Genomic DNA, 22,361 nt, shown 5'->3' with positions numbered 1-22,361 from the left:
CTGAACGCTGAAATCGTCTTCGATCATGTGTGAAGCTGCAAGTCCACCCGATCTCCAACAGATCCGCGGGACATGATAGCAGTCACGTGAGCTGGTGTCATCGCTGTCCCAAACAGGAAAAGCGTCGGTGCGCGAAAGATGAGAGCTCGCGCTCTTCTTTTTGTCTCTCGCTCTGCGGTCTGCATCGGAGCCCAGCCAAGATGAAGTTCTTCATTGAGTATGCTTTCATCCCTGCTCCTACCCTGCCTTCAAGCTGACTCTCCTTGTCTCCAATAGTGATCTTCCGGTGCTGTTTCCTTATCCTCGCATTTACCCCGAACAATATGCCTACATGTGCGATCTCAAGAAGACCCTCGATGCAGGGGGTCACTGTGTGCTGGAAATGCCCTCAGGAACCGGCAAGACAGTTTCACTACTGTCGTTGATCGTCGCCTACCAACAGCATTATCCGGAGCACCGCAAGCTCATCTATTGCTCCCGAACAATGTCGGAGATTGAAAAAGCTCTGGCGGAGCTGAAGGCATTGATGGAACACCGCGCTAAGGAACTGGGTCATGAAGAGGAGTTCCGTGCGCTGGGTCTAACCAGCCGAAAGAACCTTTGTCTTCACCCTTCAGTAAAACGAGAGAAGAGCGGTACAGTGGTTGATGCTCGGTGCAGAAGCTTGACCGCGGGATTCGTCAAGGAGAAAAAGGAGCGTGGAGAAGATGTCGACCTTTGTGTATATCACGAGGTAAGTCTCTGCTGCTTCTGATAACACATTGGACGATCTAACTGGCCCAGAACCTCGACCTACTCGAACCGCATAACCTCGTACCCCCCGGCGTCTTCACCCTCGACGGACTATCAAGATATGGAGAGGAGCACAAGCAGTGCCCTTACTTCTCTGCTCGGCGTATGGTAAGCGATTGGACGAGAGCATGTGTGACATTCTGATTTTGACAAAGCTTCACTAGATGCCGTGGTGTAACATCATCATCTACTCATACCACTATCTCCTGGACCCGAAAATTGCAGAACGAGTGTCGCGAGAGCTTTCGAAAGATTGCATCGTGGTTTTCGATGAGGCGCATAACATCGACAACGTCTGCATCGAATCCCTTAGTATAGACTTGAGCGAAGACTCTTTACGAAAAGCAACTCGAGGTGCCACCAATCTGGAACGCAAAATTGAAGAAATGAAGAGTTCAGACGAGGAAAAGCTCAAGAATGAATATTCAAAATTGGTGGAAGGACTACGAGAAGCAGAGCAAGCCCGTGAGGAAGACCAATTCATCTCGAACCCGGTCCTGCCTGATGATCTGCTGAAGGAAGCTGTTCCCGGAAACATTCGTCGTGCCGAACATTTCGTTTCTTTCTTGAAGAGGTTCATCGAATATCTCAAGACTCGGATGAAAGTCACCCATACCATATCAGAAACACCCCCTTCATTTTTAACTCACTTGAAAGACCTTACATATATTGAGCGGAAGCCCTTGAGATTCTGCGCTGAGCGTCTAACATCACTTGTACGGACGCTGGAACTGGTCAATATAGAGGATTACCAACCTCTGCAAGAGGTGGCTACCTTTGCAACTCTCGTCGCAACTTACGACAAAGGATTTGTTCTCATCCTTGAGCCCTTCGAGTCCGAAGCAGCTACTGTACCGAACCCCATACTTCACTTCACCTGTTTGGATGCCGCTATTGCGATCAAACCGGTATTCGACCGGTTCAGCTCCGTGATTATTACCTCGGGAACTTTGTCACCTCTGGAAATGTATCCAAAGATGCTTGGCTTCACTGCCGTCATGCAGGAGTCATACAGCATGACACTCGCGCGACGATCATTCCTGCCTATGATCGTCACCCGAGGTTCAGATCAAGCCCAAGTCTCATCCTCATTTGGAATCCGTAACGATCCTGGTGTTGTGCGAAACTATGGAACTTTAGTCACCGAGTTTGCTCGCATTACACCTGACGGCGTTGTGGTCTTCTTCCCCTCTTATCTCTACATGGAATCCATCATCAGCATGTGGCAAGGAATGGGCATTCTGGATCAGATCTGGAACTACAAATTGATTCTTGTCGAAACACCCGATGCACAGGAATCCTCGCTTGCTCTGGAGACCTATCGAACAGCGTGCTGCAACGGACGTGGTGCGATCTTGTTCTGTGTTGCTCGAGGCAAGGTTTCCGAAGGTATTGATTTCGACCATCACTATGGCCGTGCAGTATTGTGTATTGGCGTTCCCTTCCAATACACCGAATCCCGAATCCTGAAAGCTCGTCTCGAATTCTTGCGTGAGAACTACCGCATCCGAGAGAACGACTTTTTGTCTTTCGACGCAATTCGACACGCCGCCCAGTGTCTAGGTCGTGTCCTGCGTGGTAAGGATGACTACGGAGTCATGGTGTTGGCAGATCGACGATTCGAACGGAAACGTCCACAGCTCCCCAAGTGGATCAACCAGGCAATGCTAGATAGCGAAACCAATCTCAGCACAGATATGGCCGTATCAAATGCCAAGAATTTCTTGCGGACCATGGCCCAGCCTTTCAAATCGAAGGACCAAGAAGGTATTTCCACTTGGGGCTTGGCTGATATCGAACGCCACGAGGCCAAGCGGAGAACCGAGGAAGAGCGGATGATGAGAGAGGAAATTAACAATGGACACATGGATGGTCTCATTCCATCTGCATCTCGGATTGTGGAGGATGAGTTCGATGATGACATTGATGAAGACCTCATGATGATGGATGCGCAATAAAATAATCGTGTTCTTTTTACTGGGACCGGGTGTACATAGTGGTGCTTTGGACATGATTCTGGGGCGTTATCATTTGGCAAGGATGTCATTTAGCATGGACGGTGTTTGGGAAAGTACCGTCTGCCTCCTGTAATTGAACATGAAACTTTGAAGCCATTCTTAATCAAGTCATCTATTTAACGAGTATCTACCTGTAGTAAGTAGTAAGTAGTTAAGTAATGAAGCAGTACATTTGGCTCTTCCTCGACCTGTCTAGACCATCTAAGGCTTTGTTATCACATTTAGCAACGAAACAAGGACATTAGAAGATCAAGAGGTACAAAAGGCGGGAACCATGAAAAAGAAGCGTCCTACACCTCCAAGTTAAGAGACATCTGCAAGTAAATGACTTCGAAAAGATCTATTTATTGGACTAAATAAGATGCTAATATGAACAAGGACAAACACTTTTTGGTTCCGCTGCAAGAAGACAAACTCCAGATCATCGACACATCAAAGATGAAGCGACAGACAAAAAAAGACACAAAACATTGAAACCAAAAAGCTTTGCAAGAACGCAATATACACATGAGGAAAGACAAGATCACAATACACATTTCAAACTCCGTCCAGTCAGAGAGATGACTATGCTACAGGAGCAAGAATATCGAAGGAACCAGTACCAACGGTACCGACACGACCAACAACAATTCTGCTACTAGGGCTCTTGAGATTATCGACACCTCTCTCGAGCACAACGTCCTTCAGGGCACCGACAGTGGTCTCGAAACTGGCGCGCATGAAAGCAGACGAGGCATCCTTGACCAGACCGTTACGGCTGAAGGCCTTGAAGCCACCAGACTGCGTCATCACATCACCAATCAAGTTCAAGTGACGGTTGTCGACGGAGATACTGTGACCCTTGAAAACGGCGTCCATTTCGCGGACAATGGTGGCACGAGCAGCCTCGACACCGTACAGGTGGAGCATGTCGTGGATGGAGTTCGTGTACATCGAGTGGGGCTTGATGATGTCCTGGTAGTCGCGCATGGCGAGCAAGTTGACACCCTCAGTGAGGACGTTGGCAGGTTCACCGCTGTTCACGTCGGCTTCAACAAAGACACAGTTGCCCATGCCGGGAATGGATTGAATGACGGCAAGGTGGAGAACCTTCTCAACCAGGGGAAGGAGCAGAAGCTTGGGGGTCTCGATATCGTACTGCAATTGGATAGTGCAGGAGTTGCCCTTCTTAGGGTCGAACTTGAACTTCGTGATCTCCTCGAACTTGCCAATGATGTCATCCTCGTGAGCCTTGTTCTCTTCAGTTTCAGAGTCGGAGTCGGAGTCGGAGTCATCATCAGATGAGGAACCATCTTTCATCTCAACGTCGCGAGTGGCCTTGGCGGGCTTGCTAGTCTCCACTTCGTCGTCGTCCTCCTCGTCTGGGCTATCCTGGCGTCTCATGATATCCCTCTCGCCATCGTCAGGGGCTTCGTATGAGACCTGGTTACTCCTGTTCTGAGCACCGGAGGCCCGCTTGGCGTCATCCTCATCATCTTCGTCGTCATCATCCGCTGGCTGGGCCTCGGCGTCGCCTCCCCTTGGTGCTTCGGCGATTCTGCCGACAGAGACACCAATATCTGGCTGAGCAGTCGAAGATTTGGTACCCTTCTTCTCCTCGTTACGCTTCTTGAGTTCCATCTTGGTGAGTCTGACCAGGCGAGGAATGAACTTGTTCAAAAGAGCCATCTGGACATCCTTGGTCTGGATGGCGTATTCCTCAGTGTATTCCTCAGACGGGAAGAAAGTGATATCAATGTCGTAAATCTTAGCTTTAGCATGGCCAATACCGGAGCCAATGCGCTCCTTGACTTGCACCTTGTCAACAATCTCAGCGATGCTAAGCTTGCTGATGGCCTTGGCGAATCTCTCGGAATCCTCCTTAGAGATCTCCTCGTTCAAGAGCAAGGTCATCGTGGGCGTCATAATATTAGCACTTGCGGTCATAACAATTTCACGAAGACGGGGAATACCCAGCGTCACGTTCTTTGCCGAGTGACCAGCCAAATGGAAGGTGTTCAGTGTCATCTGAGTAGATGGCTCGCCAACAGACTGACCGGCCATGATACCGACGGCTTCACCAGGGTCAATGACAGACTTCATGTACTTCATATTCATCAAGGCTTCGAAGGTCTTCTTCGTGACCTTGCCTTCAATGTTCTTCTTCTTGTCCTTGATGAGCTGATTCTTGTTGGCATCCGTGTACTGTTCAAGTTAGTTAAAAATGTACATTTTGACAGAAAAATAGCGAATCCATACCTTCTTGAGCTCTTGGGAGAATGCCTCAGACGTACTGCCCAAGTTTCCTCCAGGGGGAAGTGAGACAAGACGGGGTCCATAGCATCAACCTTTCCGGTCTTGCGGACCGCCTTCATGGCGTCCTTCTGCCAGGTAGTCACGTTCTCCTTAGCCAAAGAATGGAAATCGTCGGCTGAGACTTGCTTAGAAATGGAGACGTGGTTCTGAGCGAGGAAGTCGAAATCGTTGAGATGCACCTGCTTGGTGATGTCGAGACCATCCTCTCCGTACAAGAACTGAACAATGGAACCATCGGACGTCTCACGAACAGAGGAGTCGTATTCAGCCTTCAAGCCCTCCATGCCCTTAATCAAACAACGCTGCAAGTAACCAGATCTGGAAGTCTTGACAGCAGTATCAATCAGACCCTCACGACCAGCCATGGCGTGGAAGTAATACTCCTGGGGCTTGATACCAGTCAAGAAACGACCAGATACGTAACCACCAGCCATGGGGTGTGTTTCGAAAGCCTTGAAAGATGGAAGGGTCTTTCCACTAATCATGAGTGGTACACGGCGACCTTCCAAAACCTGTTGGCCCAAGTTACAGGAAATCAGGTTGGCGTTGACACCGGATCCCTTGGCTCCAGAGATTGTCATAGACTGCATCTGGTTCCAAGGGAAAGGCTTCGCAAGACCTTCAGGGAGACAAGATTTGGTGATTTCGGAGGAAAGCTGTGCACTGCGGGCGTTGGAAACGCTATCCAAGCCACTTTGCTTATCATCATCACGAAGGACCTCCTCCAGTCGTCGATTCAACTCGGCAGTCTGATCTCCAGGTGCCTGGTCGAGTGTGACATACTTGAGAGCAATCTCGCGACCCATGTCAGCGGCAGTGCTTAATTTCTCCTTGCGGATACGGTCACCTTCCTTGGTCAAGCGAAGATCGTCAATACCACAAGTAAAGCCACGCATGTTCAGGACGCGAGTCAGCAGTCTTCCAAGAATACCGATCAGCTTTCCAGCAATGCTGTGTCCGTAGACCTCATGGATGGCATCGATGAGACCGCCAGCAGTCGGACCAAGCTGTTTCTTATCAAGAATACCGCACAAGAATTCGCCGTCCTGGAAGAGAACATCTCCTTCTTCGTTGTTTGTACCCCAACGGTTACTGGGGGTCGAAGACTTGCTCTTCAAAGTCAGACCTCCTCGCCCAGGGGGCTGGATATTCTTGAGGATTGTGGTGATGATCTGTTTTCCGGTCCACATGCACTTGGGTTTCCGGAAAGCAGGCTCGACCAGTTGGATACGGTCGGTGACAATGTGCGAGTGTTCTGGTCTCAAACAGCTGTACAGCAGCTGGTGGTAATCCTCCTCGTCGTAGAAGCTGTCACGACAAGTGAGCCATGTTCCCATGGAAATATGATCCTGGATTAAACCTCTCAGCGGTTTGCCTGAGGTGGCAACAAGATACTGGTGATCAGCATCCGCCAGCATCCTGGCTTCCGCTTGAGCAAGCTCGTTCTGAGGGAAATGCATGTTCATTTCGTCACCATCGAAATCAGCATTGTAGGTGTTACAGTTGGCGTAGTGCATGCGAATGACACGCTCGTTAGGAAGGACACGGGCCTTGTGACCCATGATAGAGGGCTTGTGCAGGGTGGGCTGACGGTTCATCAAGACGTAGTCACCGGTGGTGAGGTGACGGTAGACCTTCTTGTTGCGCGAGCCTTTCATCCGCCAGTTTGACGGGGCGAGCAGCTGATTGGCAAGTGCAGTCCGCTCCTCGAGGTTCTTGAACTTGAGGTTGATTACCTGTCCGTTCTCATTCTCAATGGATGAAGCACCGGGGTACTTGTCAGGGCCGTTGATGACAGCCTCCTTCAATTCCCAGAAGTTGTGATTTGTCACGGGCTCGGGGAAAGTCAACTTCTTGGCGAAGACAAGAGGCACACCAATCTCATTGGGTTCGATGTTGGGATCGGGCGAGATGACACTTCGAGCAGCAAAGTTGACACGCTTACCCATCATGTTCTTTCGGAAAAGACCTTCTTTCTTCTCCAAAATCTGCTTGATACCATTAGGCTGTGCCATGGCAGCTGCGCCAGTGGCTGCAGTACGATCGCGGTCAATCAGACCGTTGACCTGATCTTGGAGCTGAACAATAGCCTGGAGGAGATCACTGTAGTTCCGTGCCCGAGACATGGTCTTCTCTTCTTCATTCTGGATCTCTTTGCTGATCTGGTTGATAGTATCACATCCCTTCAAGATTGCATTGAAAGAGGTGTTCTGCTGGGCTTCCATGACAGTTCCAGCACCCTGCTGAACTGCGGGACGGTACTTGTTTGGCGGTACCATCAGGTTCTTAATGAAGAACATGTCTGCCGACACAACCTTGACTCCCTTGGGCACAGGCCGAGAGTTGTAAACCAGCTGCAAGACATCGCTGTCCTTTGTGAAAAGAAGACGAAGAGCTCCGTAAACTTCGGAGGAAGACATGAATTCCTGGCCTGTGGTGCTCTGTGTCGCTTGCATGACAGCCGCACCCCGAAGGATTTCTTCCTCTGCTCCATGGGCCTCAGCACCGTTTGTCCGAGTACCGTTTTGCTTGGCTTCGCTTTTCCTTTCTTGATCGAGAAGAACCATGGTGTTTGGTGCCTGGAATCCTCCAGTCATCATTGCAAGCTTTGCCTTCTCGGGTAGTTGCTTTCGGAAGATTTTGTTGTAGCGGTCCTTTCGGTACGAGGGGGAAATTCTGCCATAGTGTTAGCTGGTGTACAAGCAAAGACATTATGTTTCACATAACGTACCCGCTGCAGTTGGCACACTTGTTAAAGGAGTTGATATCCTTCAGGAAGGTCTTGATCAACTCTCTTCTGGCCTCCGCGGCAATGGGGTTCTGTCCACCGGCCATCAAGCCATCCAACTTGCCCTCTGCCTTGGCTTCCCGGATGCGCCGACTAACATACTCTGTTCTCTTGCGCATGTAGTCCACATCATCGTCTTCTTCATCGTCAGAATCCTCCTCCTTGCTCTTTGATGCCTTTTTGGCACCCTTAGTGGATCCCATAGAATCAACAACAGACACCTCGTCGATCAATCCGTATTGCAGAAGGCGCAATTTGCAGGTGTACATGTTGACCTGGCTGCGGCCCATCTGCAGGCGAAGACAGTACACACATTGTGCTCGGAGAAGGCGGTAGATATGGTCGAAGAATGTAACATTATAGAGCGGGACCGGAAGCTCAATGTGTCCGGGATGTCCGGTACAGGTAAAAGCGTTCTGACGACATGTGGTACATCTGTAGATGGAGAAAAAGATCACTCGTTAGAGATTGTCAATTGAGCACAAGGTACGGCAAATACTTACACATGGTCTCCCCATGCGCCCATAGCAGGGTCCTGAAGACCACCAGGGACAGGGTTATTAAATGAATCCAAAGTCGGAGTATTGTGAATTCTTTTCACCGAGAGAGCTTTAATCTCTTGCTCGGAGTAGACATTGAAGTCGACCCCATTAATGGTCGAGGCGACCGGGCGTGCGAAAGTTGCCATGGTATCCTGCAGCTCCTGGAGCAACAGAAAACGCTGGCGCACGAAATCAAAGTGCTCGGAATGGTCTCCAAGTGTAGTTCTGGAGCGAACTTTTTTTCCGGAGGAGCAACTTTTTTTGCCCGGGTCCACCGCCTTACCCTTTTGAGGTTTCTGCGGACCTCTTACTCTCACTTGTCTGACACTCTTCTTATCTATCAGCACTTGCTCGATCACTTGTGTAGCTCAGTCGCCAGTCCGAAGCGAGTGAGACCTATCTACACTATGGCGGATGCGTCGGGTAATGCGCTGAAGCGCCCTCATCCTCAGGATGAAGACAACAACGCCAAAAGAACCCGCTCCAATAATGGGTCCCCGGTACCCGGACAAGCAGCGCCTGTGAAGGGAAAGGCTGATATTGAAAAGATGGTGGCGGAGGCCAGGGCAAAGGCAGAAGCTGTGCGCGCTCGTCTACAAGCTGCGCGCGGTGGCGCGACACCAACAGCACCTACACCCGATTCCTCAAGTCCTACACCGCCGCCGCCAGCGCCCAGTGCTGCGATGTCGAGATTGGAACAAATGAAAGCTCGAGTTGCGGCAGCTACATCAAGAGCCAGCGCGACCCCTCCACAACGACCCAGTGCGCCCACTCCATCTTACCAACCTCCAGTCCGCGATGATGATGGCTTTTCCAAGGCTCGAGGTGGTCTAGACGTTGGACTTCACCCGGCACTACTCTCTGACGCTAAACCAGAATTTCGAAGTGGAAAGGGACGACAAGCCAAGACAACAAATCAACGCAATGACAAGGCCCAGCTTGACCTATCTGGTCCCTCTGTGGAGGAAATCAAGAACAACCCTTATTTCGACCCTACTCTTGCTCCTAAGGCAACAGTGGCCAAGCCACGCCAAACCCGCCAACTTATTTTCAACCAGAAGGGCAAATATATTCAGCAGGCGGCGGCCCTGCGCAGGCAAGCCCAGTTAGAGGCAATGAAGAAAAGCATTGCAGCACGAGCGCGACAGGCTGGCCTTGATGAGGAAATGGACGTGGAGAAGTCATACCTTGTTCCTGCTCCACCAGATCTGGAATGGTGGGATGAAGGCTTGGTCAAGGGCAGCGACTACTCTGCAATTGACGATCAGCAGAATATCAAAGTCGATACCCCCGACTCAATCATTACCCGCTATGTTCAACATCCTATCCTTATTGAACCCCCACAAGAAAAGCATATGCCCGCCCAAAAGCCCATGTTCCTTACTCCGAAAGAACAAGCCAAAATTCGTCGACAGCGGCGTATGGCGGACCTGAAGGAGCAGCAGGCCAAGATCAGATTGGGTCTTGAGCCAGCTCCCGCTCCAAAGGTCAAAAAATCAAACCTCATGCGAGTTCTAGGCGAACAAGCCGTCAAGGATCCCACGGCCGTTGAAGCCCGTGTGACCAGAGAGATCGCAGACCGAAAAGAGCATCATGAAGCTGCAAACGAGGAGCGTAAGCTGACCAAAGAGCAACGGCGCGAGAAACTCGCGGCCAAGCAGGAGAAGGATGTCTCCCTGGGCGTCTTTCAAACTGTCTATCGAATCGACAGTCTCGCAAGCGGCAGAAACCGCTTCAAGATTGGCAAAAACGCAGAGCAAAATAATCTCACCGGCATGTGTGTTATGCACCCGAAATTCAATCTGGTGATCGTCGAGGGCGGAAAGCACTCCATCAACAATTACCGAAAGCTGATGATGAACCGTATCGACTGGACCGAAAACCCAGGCTCGGACCGTATTGCCGCAGACAGCCCCGAAGCCCAAGTTTCATGGCTATCGACAGAGGATGACAAAGGACAGCCAAGGGATTTCAGTGATAACACATGCACTCTCCTTTGGGAAGGACAGGCTAAGACACGGTCATTCAAGAGGTGGTTTGGTGCGCGAGTCTGCGAAACGGACTCGGCAGCCAAAGATGCTCTATCTCGGGCCAAGATGGAAAACTTCTGGACATTGGCAAAGAGTGCCAAGCCTGCCGAATTCTAGTTGACCTGTTTCCTTTAATAGGATGCCTACTCCGGTCCAGTTTTATGTATGTATACAGAAAGCGAGCTTGCTCTTCGTTCTTAGCTATTGTCAATTCAATTCATGCACATGGTGCTTCAGATATGTACTCTTAGCAATCCCACCATCACATGTCCAGAAGACATCACTAGAAAAGAGCCATGATCAACTTTTGAAAGAAAAACCCCTAACCACATAACCCCGTTCCGTATGCAAGTGTTCCGATGCCAGGATATCACAGAAGAACATGTAAAACAAACAAATCAAATAGATCAGGAAGGAGGAGGACCCTGGTGACCCTGGTTCCCGCTGCTGAGATTCCGCAGCAAATCCAGCTGGGCTTTAACCTGGTCAAAGTTCATAGCCGGGTTTTGAGCCTGTGGCTGCTGATATTGCTGCTGCTGCGGCTGAGGCTGTTGGAATTGCTGTTGCTGCTGGAACTGCTGCTGTTGTTGCAGAGCAGCCAGGAAAGCTGGGTTAATATGAGCACCCTGGAAGCTACCCGGCATCTGATAACCCTGCTGGAAGGGGAACTGGAAGGGGAATTGAGCCTGTATTCCACCTTGACCGAATTGCGGCTGCATTTGCTGCTGTTGTGCGAATTGCGGGTTCTGAGCTTGCTGCTGAGCGTACTGTGCGTATGCGGTGTAAGGCTGGGGCATCCCGTAGGCAGGCTGAGGTTGCTGGTACATGGGCTGGCCGTAGGGTGTGGGCTGGGCTTGGGTTTGAGGCTGAGGCTGAGGCTGAGACTCGTAGTTTGAGCTGCCTTGCTGGTGAGGATGACGGTCCTCCCACTCCCTTCCTCCACGTCCGGCTCCGCCTCTGCCGCGTGCTCCACGACCACGGTCACCCCGTCCACGGCCTCGTCCACCGCGGAAACCGCCGCGCTCGGTGCCTTCGACAGGGGCCTCACGGGCACCCATCATCTCGTGGAGGTTTGTGGGGCGTGCAAGAGGGGTGTAACCATCCTCGCCCCCGGCGTCATCGTAGTTGAGCTCGGTGTGGCTCAATTTGGATGGCCCTGGTGCAACCTTCTTTGCGCGAGGGCCGTCCCGGGCTTCCTTGCGCTCTTGGCGCTTCTGCTTAATCTTCCGCTTGTATTCAGCCTCCGCTTCGTCGTCGGAGAATTCGATCTCTTCGTCGCCTACTTCCTCGTCGTGGAAGTTCGAGGCGTCACTTCCCTTCATGCCCTTCAGTGGCTGGGTAAAAACGAATGTAGAATGTCCCTCCACATAGAAGATGTCCATGCCCTTGACCAAGCCTCTCTCCTGGACTTCGGATGCCGTAGAGTACATGACGGTGTACATGGGATTCTCGACTCTGCCTAGGGTTTCCGTCACAACACCAACAACCTTACGGTCAGCGGAGCAGAGCAAGGAGCCCGACTCAAGGACTTGGTACTCTCCAGATGTGTTGGCTTCAATGAGAACAGCATTGTCGATAGCTGCCTGGATCTTGCCCAGGAACACGATCTTCGTCTCGGGTGTAATCTCAACTTCGGGAATTGGCAGAACTTCTTGCTCAATCTCGTTGGCGGTCCGAAGATGTGCGCCAGTCTTGCCCTTGTCTCCGTCGTCGTCTTCGCCAGCCTCTGCCTGCATGAGAATGCGCGCCTGTTCTTCGGCGCTCAGAATCGGATAATCTTCGTCGTCGCTATCGTCGGAGTCCGAGGAGTCGGAGCTGTCTGAAGATGACTCGTATGGGGAAGAGTCGACCTCCCATTCTGGGTGCTCCTCTTCTTTGACGTCGTTATCTGTTTGCTCAACCTCCATGGTTTCACCGTTGGCAGTAGGCTCTTCTTTGATGTGCATCGTGCCAGGTTCCTGTTGGTGGAGGTTTTCGGCGAGGTTCAATCCGGGGAGGCTCGGCTGGGGCTTTGATTCGGGGGCCTCCTGTTTGAACTGACCCTCAGGAGCTATGTTGCTGACATTCACAATCGGGGTTCCTCCTGTCAAGGGTGTGTTGTAAAAATCGCTGCCGTTGTCTGGGGTGCCCGCGATAGGCGGCGTATCGGCCACGCTAGCTGTCTTCGAGGTAGGGACGTCGCTGACACTTGCTGTCTCCGTTGGTGGATTCTGGTGGTCACTCATCTTGCACAAACGATAAGAGACTAGAAATAGACAATAAAATATGGAATGACCAGAAGATCAAGAAAAAAGTTGACGGGAACTTTTTTTTATTTTGCCGGATCTGCCAGAGCGGTCAGTCCAGCCTTATCGGTTATCGAAGCTCTCCATCTTCACGCCAACTTGCGCAACAACATGGCGAATACAGGGGCTCATGCGCCTCATACGCCCAAGACGAAGCAGCGGTATGCTGTGTCTGTATAGGATGAAGACTGCCACTGACATTATCTTGATAGTCCCTCACCACCACCATTCTACATCCCACTCAACATCACCCTCTACCTATGCCTAGTGGCCAATGGCCTTGCGGCGCTATTCTCCCCAATCCAAGATTGTGATGAGGTGTTCAACTTCTGGGAGCCTACACATTACTTACAGCATGGATATGGTCTCCAAACATGGGAGTACTCGCCAGTCTATTCTATCCGGAGCTGGCTCTATGTGTCATTACATGCCGCGGTAGGGAAACTGGGTTCCATGGTGGTACACAGCAAGACAGCTGAATTCTACACGATTCGCCTGACTCTTGCGTTTGTGTGCGCTGCCTGTCAGACTCGGTTATACTCGGCCATCTGTCGCACCCTGAGCCCCCGCATCGGTCTCTTGTTTGTGATGATTGTTACACTCAGCCCGGGCATGTTCCATGCTTCAACTGCCTTTTTACCATCAACCTTTACCATGTATATGTCCATGCTTGGCTTGGCTTCTTTCTTGGATTGGAAGAATGGGCGGAAGACAGCACAAGGGATTATGTGGTTCGGTCTGGGTGCAATTGTTGGATGGCCGTTCGCTGGTGCTTTACTTGTTCCTCTTTTGATCGAGGAGGTTGTTCTCGGCATTGCTTCTAAGTCTTTTGTCGGGCTCTTTTGGTCCATCTCCGATGGTGCTATGCTTTGTCTATCAATTTTGGTAAGTTTTATTAAGTTGTGTTTCGAAAATTCTCAGCTAACATGTTACAGACTCTTGAGGTAGCAGTTGACTATGTCTTCTTCCAGAAGCTCGTTCTCGTGCCATGGAACATCGTTGCATACAATATCCTGGGTGGCGAGGGCAAGGGGCCAGACATTTTTGGCACAGAGCCATGGACCTTCTATATTCGGAATCTCCTGCTCAACTTTAATGTGTGGTTCCTGTTTGCCATGCTATCCGCGCCAATCCTGCTCTTGCAGACCGTCTGCCGAGCGAACGGAACTTCTGTGAAGACAATGCTGCGTTCCATGGCCCTGGTCGCCCCTTTCTACATGTGGTTCGGGATTTTCTCGGCCCAGCCTCACAAGGAAGAGCGGTTTATGTACCCTGCATACCCATTCCTGGCACTCAGTGCGGCTCTTTCATTCCATCTCATCCTGACATGGATTGGATCTACTAACCCGAAAGAGCTGATTGGTCGTGTACCGGCCAAACTCAAGCTTGCCGCTGCTGTGTCTGTTGTTCTGGTCGCTGTAAACTCCGGCATGCTGCGTACCCTGGGCATGGTTACAGCGTATGGTGCGCCACTGAGGGTCTTCGAACCTCTCCAGCAGGTTGATATTGCGCAGACGGGAGACTCGGTATGTTTCGGCAAGGAATGGTATCGCTTCCCATCGTCATACTTCCTTCCCCACGAAATGCGTGCCAAATTCATCCGAAGTGAGTTCCGGGGACTACTTCCGGGTGAGTTCCCGAATGCGCCGAGCTACCTCGCTCGTCTAGATGGCGCCTCGCAGATCCCATCTGGCATGAATGATCTCAATATTGAGGATCCCAGCAAATACGTAAGTCGTGCGATTCTTACCATGATATTGAAGTTTTGGACTGACTTAATACAGGTTGATATCTCTCAATGTTCTTTCCTTGTCGACTCCTACTTCCCTGGTCACGCCGCGACCGAGCTGGAACCCAACTATCTCCTGGACAAGGAGAATTGGAAAACTTTGTCATGCGCAAGCTTCCTCGATGCATCTCAGACTGGTCTCCTGGGTCGATTGATCTGGATCCCTGATTTCCCTATTATCCCAGATCGCCTCCGACGCAAATGGGGCCAGTACTGTCTTCTCCAGCGCAGCACAAGCAACGTATAGACCTGCTAGGTGGGCATTTTGTAACCTTTTATTCAGAGGTTATATGTAAAAACGACTACATAGAATGACTTGAATCTACACTGAGGGAATGGCTATCAAGTACAAAAGCCACCTTACCCAATCGGGACAAAATATCCCTAAGGTAACAGCGAATGATAAGCTCAACACCAGTAAACTTTCGTTACACAAGGCCTCCTTGTACAATTCGCTCTACTCCCATACGCAGCCTCGGATCCAACGGCTCAAAAGAGACGAGGTGGAGAAGACTTTCCCCTCTTCCCCGCCATATGAGGTCGACCCTTGCTCCAAGCCACACACCAGAGAGATAAAGGTCTATCTCGCATCGCATTAACAGGAAGGGCAGTTCGCAAGAGATGACCATCTGATGTGCGTAGTATTGATAAGGGCGATCAGGGTCCACTTTGTCTCCGCATACTAATAGACTCTGTTCACCTGCGTGTCTCTTTTATGACTTTATATTATATTTGACTATGTGGGCTTAAAATACGCTGCAGTTTTCTTCTTATTTCCACCTGGGATCCAGATTATTGCCATAAACATGTTGGCGCTTGAGTCCCTACGGGAAACTATCCTATCAAATGCCCCAACGAAAGATGTCATCGGAGTCTTTTTCGCGCTAAACCTCTGCGCCTACCTTATCGTCTATGTCTCAAAAAGGTGGACAGAGCTATCTGGCAAGACAGCCAGGGCTTCAAGTCCTGATGTAGAGAAACCAGCTAGCGGTATTCGCGGAAAGGTCACCAGGCCACCGGGTGGTAAAGTAAATCGCATCACACAAGAGAAACCCCAACTAATTCATGTATAGAATGGACACCGTCGGATTTCAAAAGGCCAACAGCAGCCCCTTATCCAGACTGGAACGTCCACACAACTAAACCAATCCCCTATCGACCATTTCGATATGGCCCGTAAGTCGAATAGCCCGAGGTCTTCATTCCTGGCTGTTTCTAACCAGGTATCATAGGAAATACTTCATCACAATGGGTCTGAGGAGCATGAAATGGGACGAATGGATCGGTGAATATCCACCCGCCTCAAAATAAGGAAACCCATTAATCTCATACGAAAACAGAACTCGACAACCACTATCTAAAATACCACGCCGACAAAGCCCGTCGCATCGAAGAACGCGGAAGCAAATGCTGCCACACAGACCCAGAAGCAATGGACGGAGCAATCGAGCTCCTAGAAGAACTGTGAGTCCAACAAACCTACATCATCCCCACCCCTCCTTCAAAAGGAGCCCAATCTAATCTAAACCTCCCACCAGATGCGCCTACCTCCCAGAAAGATACCCAACCATGTTCCAAAAGACGGCGACAGGAATAACAAACACAATAACCAACGAAACTTTCAACATAACCCAACGGCCTCTGCCGGAAGACCCAATGGCAACAGCAGCACGTCTAGTACAAGATGACCTAGCCCTAATGATCGAGCGCCCAGACGGCGAATACTACCTGCTAGGCGGCGCAATACTGCTCGCAGGATTCTGGCGGTTAACCGACAAATTCGGCATGCGACTTTCAGAAATCCACACATCAGGCTCTGTCCCCGGCTACGAATCCAAACTCGAAAAGGGCATGATGAATTTCTTCCGCCGGCTTAAACCCGAAGACCCGGTGATTCGAAACAACTATTTCATTCAGGTAGACGATAACCTAGCTTGGTCGTATAGTATTGGGTCTGAAGATGCGGAGACGGTATCGTGGAATACAGCGGAGAAGAATCGCGCTGTGGAATGTCACTATTTCCGATCTGAGCGGCAGAGTTTGAGACGGTTGCCGAAGTCTGGGGCGGTGGTCTTTACTATTCGGACTTATTTCGAGCCTGTTACCGAGGTTGTTAAGGAGCCTTTTGTTCCTGGGCGGTTGGCTGATGCTGTAAGGAGCTGGGGGGATGATGTTAGTCGGTACAAGGGGAGGGAGAAGTATCAGGAGGTTTTGTTGGAGTTTTTGGATCGGAAGCATAGCGAGCAGGTTGAAGGGGGTTGGAGGTTGAGAAGGAGGATGAGATGAGAAGTTATCCTTTTTGAATCAGTTTCTGGGATTTAATATCAGCTGTCTTCCTTCCAATACCTATATTTATTGCTTTCCTAGGCTGAATTTAACTTTCATATACATTTCAAATCAGGAAGATGATATGCTTGTTATATATCAACAATAGTGGATACCTTTTAAATTAATGGGCGGCTGGCCTAATGGTAAGGCGTTTGTTTTCGGTCCTGTTCACAAAAAATTGCAGGTTCGATCCCTGCGTCGCTCATTCTTTTTCTCTTCCCTTTTTTTTTGGTTCTCCAGTTTTATTCCCTTGCTCTACTGTATATTTCCTACAATCTGTGTGATACGAAGACTGCTGAATTTTGAAACAACTTTAGCATATGAAAGTGCATGGATATTAGATGGGAACAACCAAATTGCTATCATAACCCAATACGCTCCCTTATTTCCCAGTCTATATGTGCAACCCGAGAGGTGAAATCACCGCATTATGGCGGACCTTTTATACGCCAGAGGCTGCGATAGTTTCAGATCAGTGGTGAATGGCAGGCTCTCGGCTGTTACCCTGACGAGACCTTTGGCCATCGGAGCGGATCATCTCGTGGGTGTCTGATCACTAGACCAATAGAGCCGTGCTACTTTTGCATGAATCTATTATACCATAACTTTGTCGTTTTGCTTAGTATCTCAAGGTCTCGAGGTGGCGTTGAATTGCACGGAATCAGTCGACCTAGTATGTGTGTGCATCGGCTCATCTAGCGGTAGGCCCGATAACTGTGTTTGGGCCATACTTTTGGTCTTGGTTAATGGCTCTGTTTCAATGAACACCCGCTTGCTGGGTCTGGTAATACTGGGGCCCACATCTCAGAGGGTGGGATGAGGACCTCGATCAACTCTACCGTCCACTTTTGCTTTGAATTTGTGGGCGATTGTCTCTGCTGTTCCTCTGTTGGTTTAAATGGACCGCTGGGTGTGATTTATAGCTAGATATCGGGTACCATGCGTGAGTGAGCGGTAACGACTGACTGGCGAGATCTGCTGGGCTTCTTTCCGGGGCTGGCTGGATGGTAGAGTATTCTTGTAGGCCTCACGGTGACATTGGTTGGTTTTGTGTTATTGAAGGAGGCGTGTAGTTTGAGTGCCGGTCGGTCGTCTGAGACGGTATTTTGGCCGTGCTTGCTTCTTCTGGTCGAGGCTGTCGGTTCGGTCTTCCCGGCCGGATCTCACTGTCGGTTTGCTGCGGTGGGCAGTCACCACTTGTGTGTCTTTGTGTCGATCTCCTTTGTCTACTAGATGAATCGCCTCGGCGGCTGTCCGTGGATCATGGCAGACGTGGTGCTGTTGGGGTTGTAGCCAGATCAGACCTCCTATGTCATCTCTGCGGCTTCATTTTTCCGCTTTGTTGCTCTGTTTCTTTGCACTTTCGTCGTGGGATTTTCGTGTTCAGTTGATTTTCTCACTGTGTCTTCGCGGTAGCATTCTCGTGTGGTATTGGTTGATATGGCTGTTTGTACCTCCCGGTCGCAGTGCCAAGACCAGTTGAACCCCCCAAACGGGGGGTTCAACTCAAACTATGCAGCAACTTCATTTTTTGGGCTACCACGCCACAATTACTTATTGATGTACATTAATTTCCCTTTGGGAGGTATTTTATCGGGTAACTGACTGTATGGCACTATAGTAGCTCCATATAAGCATTATGGGTGGTGGATTTCAGGTTACAGGATTTCTATATTCAGTTATATATATCTCATCCAGCAGTACAGTACATATACCCCACCACTTTCAACCCCAACCTTACACCTTGGTTTTATTTTTACGAAACTGGAACCGGAGATATCTGTCCAAAGGCTACTGACAAACACTCGATTTTAACCACTGCCAGAGAGCAGTACACCAAGCCACCATAGACTGTCAGTCTACTACATGTACCAGAACTACCTGGCAAGACTACAACGGATAATCATACAAGACACAGTCATGAGAAGAACCACTGGCTCAAATACGACGGAACTGAAGTTCAAGGCGATATCTACTACAAGGACTGACATGCGAGGTGACAAATGGTGCGAGGCCACCAAAACAACGCGTCGAGATCAAGAACACGAGTTGAACGCCCCACCAAGACACACAACACAAACGCGCCATTACAGAGGAAATACCAGATTACATGAATTACCCAATGACTGAATGATTGTTTGAAGTTTTGATTGTATTCGTATCGGATCGCACAATGTGCAAGATCCCACCATGGAGGTGCCAGCCGTAATGAAGAAGGCCGCTATGATACAAAAAAGCTCAGAAGCGAACACTAGCAGACCGTAGTGGACGCGCAATAGTGGTAATCGAGTGTAAAAAGCAAACCCAGAGACCCATGACGATTGTAGTAAAATAAATCAGAGAACACCCCAACGTCCCGTCATACCGTAGAACCAGCCCGGAAAAGAAAAGCACAAATGATTTAGCCACCGAAACCGTAGAGGGTACCTGAGAAAGGGATGTTAGCATGAGGTCAAGACAAAGAACAGACAGAAGAACTTACGGCCCTGGCGCTTGAGAGCGTAGACAACGTCAAGAGACGTGACAGTCTTGCGCTTGGCGTGCTCAGTGTAGGTGACGGCGTCACGGATGACACCCTCAAGGAAGGTCTTGAGGACACCGCGGGTCTCCTCGTAGATCATGGCGGAGATACGCTTGACACCACCACGGCGAGCGAGACGGCGAATAGCGGGCTTGGTGATACCCTGGATGTTGTCACGCAAGATCTTGCGGTGACGCTTGGCGCCACCCTTTCCGAGACCCTTGCCACCTTTGCCACCTATAGAAGACGCGTTAGAACGCGTTGAGAGCGAAGAGAAGAGTGGATCACTTACGGCCAGACATGTTGTGTGATTTAAGAAAGTTTGTAAAAAGGGGAAAGGTTGTTGTTGGAGTTGTCGAGATTGAGGGAAGAGAAGGGTATGGGGCAGAGGATATTTGTATCAGACGAGAAGGAGGGCGCGTTGGGAAATCACGCGCTAGTCAGCAGATCAACCAATGGGAGTGGAGGATCCCGGGCCAGGTCTGATCTACCGGGATCCTCTCAATTCGGCAACTCCAACTTTGGCCCAAGTCATCTCTGATCCTTCTTCGGTTCACCACCGACAATGTTAATCACGGGAAATAATCAAGGGAAGATACATTCCAAAGCATGCTGAATAGCTCAGAATTGATTAATTGACTCCCCAGCCCACTTTGAGCTCGAGATCAGGAATTCCAGGGTGAAGCATTCTATACTCCGTGATCCTGCGCTCCCATTGGCCAGAATCTCGCTTAGTGTACCATCTCTGGCAATTCGACTGACCAATCAGCATCGATTGCAAATCAGACTTTGGCGGTGTCTTTCTTCCGTGCTGTGATTCTGATCTGCCTGGCAAGCAATCTGATTCGTCTGCCTGCTCTCTCAGATCATTCCCCCTCCCCCGTTCCTACAAATACTCTTCCCCCACCCACTTCTCACTTCCCTTCCTCATCCATCTTCCGACAACAGTTTTTTCATCAAAACTATCCATTAAATCATCATGGCTCGTACCAAGCAGACTGCCCGTGAGTATTTCATCATCTCATATTATCCACATCATCGCTTTCTTTCACTCCCTTCACTCTGGTCATGTGACATCATCAGAGGAAGAAAGAGAAGACGTGGCGACGCGTGGACGCGTTTATGAGAACATCCTGCTGACAACCCAAACAGGTAAGTCCACTGGTGGCAAGGCTCCCCGTAAGCAGCTCGCTTCCAAGGCTGCCCGCAAGGCCGCCCCCTCCACCGGAGGTGTCAAGAAGCCCCACCGCTACAAGCCCGGTAAGTTCCGATCGCTATCATCGTCATCTCATTCAGCTGCTAATTTGCCCAGGTACCGTCGCTCTCCGTGAGATCCGTCGCTACCAGAAGTCCACTGAGCTCCTGATCCGCAAGCTCCCCTTCCAGCGTCTGGTTCGTGAGATCGCCCAGGACTTCAAGTCCGACCTCCGCTTCCAGTCCTCCGCCATTGGTGCTCTCCAGGAGTCCGTTGAGGCTTACCTGGTCTCCCTCTTCGAGGACACCAACCTCTGCGCCATCCACGCCAAGCGTGTCACCATCCAGTCCAAGGACATCCAGCTGGCCCGCCGTCTCCGTGGCGAGCGCTCGTAATCTCTTCATCTCTAACACGAGCTGGTTTTAAAGGCGATAATGGGGTTTTGTTTTTATCTTTTATCATGACTGGCGATACATGATGGGTTTGCTTTCCAATATCAATGGGTTCGGGAACTGGGTTTCTCTGATTTTGCTGTTTTCTCCCTGGGATTCGATGCTACTGTCCGGAATGAATCGGTCATGGGCATGTACATTAAAAGGGATATCTCTTAACTTGATGCCTTAGCGCGCATCAGCTCATGGCATAGACGCGAAATGCGATATCTATGATTCTTCCAATACACATTCTTTCCAAACTTCTCTATAACGCGTAGTTTGTTGTTCTGACGCGACCTTGCGAGGGATACCCACTTGGCGTGACTTTTGGTCGCGATGACTTGGCCTCAAGTCTAGTCTGATCCCTGACAGCTCACGGTCGCATCCCACCTTTCAGCCACTGTACCTTCAACTATTTCAACATCCCACCAAGTCCATCGGCCACAACTGGTGACACTGATCCCTCCCCGTCTAGAACAACAAAGTAACCAAGTCCTGGTACAAATATCCATCTGTCTCTATCCTCCCCACAATTAGTCTATCCCCATAGCCAAACGACGTCATCCAGATACTGATGCCCGCCTCGGATGATTACACCACAACCTCCCTCTGCATATGGTTTGAGTATTGTGCGTAGCAATATTAAGACGAACAGTCGATTATGAAATAAATGTACAAGGTGTAAAGAAACAGAGACGTCCGATACCCGTCTCTGAAGCGAGAAAAAGACCTAAGCGTTGTGGTCCTCGAGAATTATCTGACGTAGCCGGGGGCTCAACCTGCACATTGAATGGACTTGTACAAGTAGTTGTCTGAATACGCCGTGACAACAGTAGACATATAGTCATTCGAGTATCTCGCTCGTACTCGTGCGATGTCGGTTCTCAAGATATGCCCGTCCATCATCTGCCTGAATAACAGTAGAATGCCCATCACATCCAGACCTCACAGGGTATGATTATACCTCGAACAGCCCTCGGAATGGAACATTCCAGCAGCCTGAATGATTCTCTAGACAACTTCTATGTACACCTACAGCCAGATATCCCACCTAAACCCAAAATCCAAGGCTGAACGTGCAACCAATACACGATTATTCCCACAAAGAGCAGAACGAGCCGCCACACAAGTACCACACATATCAGCCAAACAGGCTACAAACCCGACAGGGGTCCCAGTCCCAGTTCCAGCAGGACGAGCAGGAAACAGGAAAGAGTCACAATGAGCTCACAACGTCAGTCAATCCCCACGGGAGACATGGACAGCCCTCCTGCTGAGATTGAGTAGACCACAAACATGCACAGTAAAAAACTGGATGGATTTTTGGCAGGTGCTACATCAGTA

The 22,361-nt window shown here is 50.1% G+C and overlaps 8 protein-coding genes across 8 annotated transcripts; 5 read left to right on the top strand and 3 right to left on the bottom strand.

Annotated features, from left to right (window-relative positions):
- Window positions 1-172: 172 nt before the first annotated feature.
- On the top strand, window positions 173-2,905 carry N7446_010249 (TFIIH/NER complex ATP-dependent 5'-3' DNA helicase subunit RAD3). Its single transcript, XM_058518992.1, has 4 exons — window positions 173-217; window positions 277-733; window positions 784-900; window positions 957-2,905. Exons 1-4 carry the CDS (start codon window positions 201-203, stop codon window positions 2,748-2,750), a joined length of 2,385 nt encoding a protein of 794 aa, XP_058369780.1. The 5' UTR covers window positions 173-200; the 3' UTR covers window positions 2,751-2,905.
- Window positions 2,906-3,135: 230 nt separating this feature from the next.
- N7446_010248 (DNA-directed RNA polymerase I core subunit RPA190) lies at window positions 3,136-8,653 on the bottom strand (the record flags this gene model as incomplete). The annotated part of the gene is made up of 4 exons (XM_058518991.1): window positions 3,136-4,994; window positions 5,084-7,781; window positions 7,837-8,328; window positions 8,397-8,653. Coding segments are annotated over 4 exons (5,067 nt in total), but the record flags the coding sequence as incomplete, so codon positions are not given.
- Window positions 8,654-8,842: 189 nt separating this feature from the next.
- On the top strand, window positions 8,843-10,582 carry N7446_010247 (U4/U6-U5 snRNP complex subunit PRP3; the record flags this gene model as incomplete). The annotated part of the gene is made up of 1 exon (XM_058518990.1): window positions 8,843-10,582. The coding sequence occupies one exon, from the start codon at window positions 8,843-8,845 to the stop codon at window positions 10,580-10,582; it is 1,740 nt and encodes a 579-aa protein (XP_058369778.1).
- Window positions 10,583-10,872: 290 nt separating this feature from the next.
- On the bottom strand, window positions 10,873-12,690 carry N7446_010246 (RNA-binding snoRNP assembly protein NAF1; the record flags this gene model as incomplete). Its single annotated transcript, XM_058518989.1, has 1 exon — window positions 10,873-12,690. One exon carries the CDS (start codon window positions 12,688-12,690, stop codon window positions 10,873-10,875), a length of 1,818 nt encoding a protein of 605 aa, XP_058369777.1.
- A 171-nt stretch (window positions 12,691-12,861) lies between these two features.
- Window positions 12,862-14,786, top strand: N7446_010245 (dolichyl-P-Man:Man(6)GlcNAc(2)-PP-dolichol alpha-1,2-mannosyltransferase; the record flags this gene model as incomplete). The annotated part of the gene is made up of 4 exons (XM_058518988.1): window positions 12,862-12,911; window positions 12,963-13,635; window positions 13,686-14,480; window positions 14,535-14,786. The coding sequence occupies 4 exons, from the start codon at window positions 12,862-12,864 to the stop codon at window positions 14,784-14,786; spliced, it is 1,770 nt and encodes a 589-aa protein (XP_058369776.1).
- Window positions 14,787-15,345: 559 nt separating this feature from the next.
- On the top strand, window positions 15,346-16,825 carry N7446_010244 (heme-dependent oxidative N-demethylase family protein; the record flags this gene model as incomplete). The annotated part of the gene is made up of 5 exons (XM_058518987.1): window positions 15,346-15,562; window positions 15,613-15,715; window positions 15,772-15,824; window positions 15,880-16,003; window positions 16,078-16,825. The coding sequence occupies 5 exons, from the start codon at window positions 15,346-15,348 to the stop codon at window positions 16,823-16,825; spliced, it is 1,245 nt and encodes a 414-aa protein (XP_058369775.1).
- Window positions 16,826-19,268: 2,443 nt separating this feature from the next.
- On the bottom strand, window positions 19,269-19,690 carry N7446_010243 (histone H4; the record flags this gene model as incomplete). The annotated part of the gene is made up of 3 exons (XM_058518986.1): window positions 19,269-19,294; window positions 19,350-19,625; window positions 19,681-19,690. The coding sequence occupies 3 exons, from the start codon at window positions 19,688-19,690 to the stop codon at window positions 19,269-19,271; spliced, it is 312 nt and encodes a 103-aa protein (XP_058369774.1).
- Window positions 19,691-20,367: 677 nt separating this feature from the next.
- hhtA (histone H3) lies at window positions 20,368-20,978 on the top strand (the record flags this gene model as incomplete). The annotated part of the gene is made up of 3 exons (XM_058518985.1): window positions 20,368-20,392; window positions 20,541-20,648; window positions 20,701-20,978. The coding sequence occupies 3 exons, from the start codon at window positions 20,368-20,370 to the stop codon at window positions 20,976-20,978; spliced, it is 411 nt and encodes a 136-aa protein (XP_058369773.1).
- Window positions 20,979-22,361: the final 1,383 nt, after the last annotated feature.

This window comes from Penicillium canescens (assembly GCF_028828765.1).
Source record: "Penicillium canescens strain IBT 15451 chromosome Unknown utg000006l_segment0_segment0, whole genome shotgun sequence".
In the NCBI taxonomy this organism is placed as follows: Eukaryota; Fungi; Ascomycota; class Eurotiomycetes; order Eurotiales; family Aspergillaceae; genus Penicillium; species Penicillium canescens.
Note: the sequence above shows the minus strand (reverse complement) of the source record. Positions and strands in the feature narration are given on the sequence as shown.

Bases quoted from the DNA above. Each gene is read 5' to 3' on its own strand.
- N7446_010249 (XM_058518992.1), top strand. The intron at 734-783 runs GTAAGTCTCTGC...TAACTGGCCCAG, and splicing joins ACCTTTGTGTATATCACGAG to AACCTCGACCTACTCGAACC. The intron at 901-956 runs GTAAGCGATTGG...AAGCTTCACTAG, and splicing joins ACTTCTCTGCTCGGCGTATG to ATGCCGTGGTGTAACATCAT.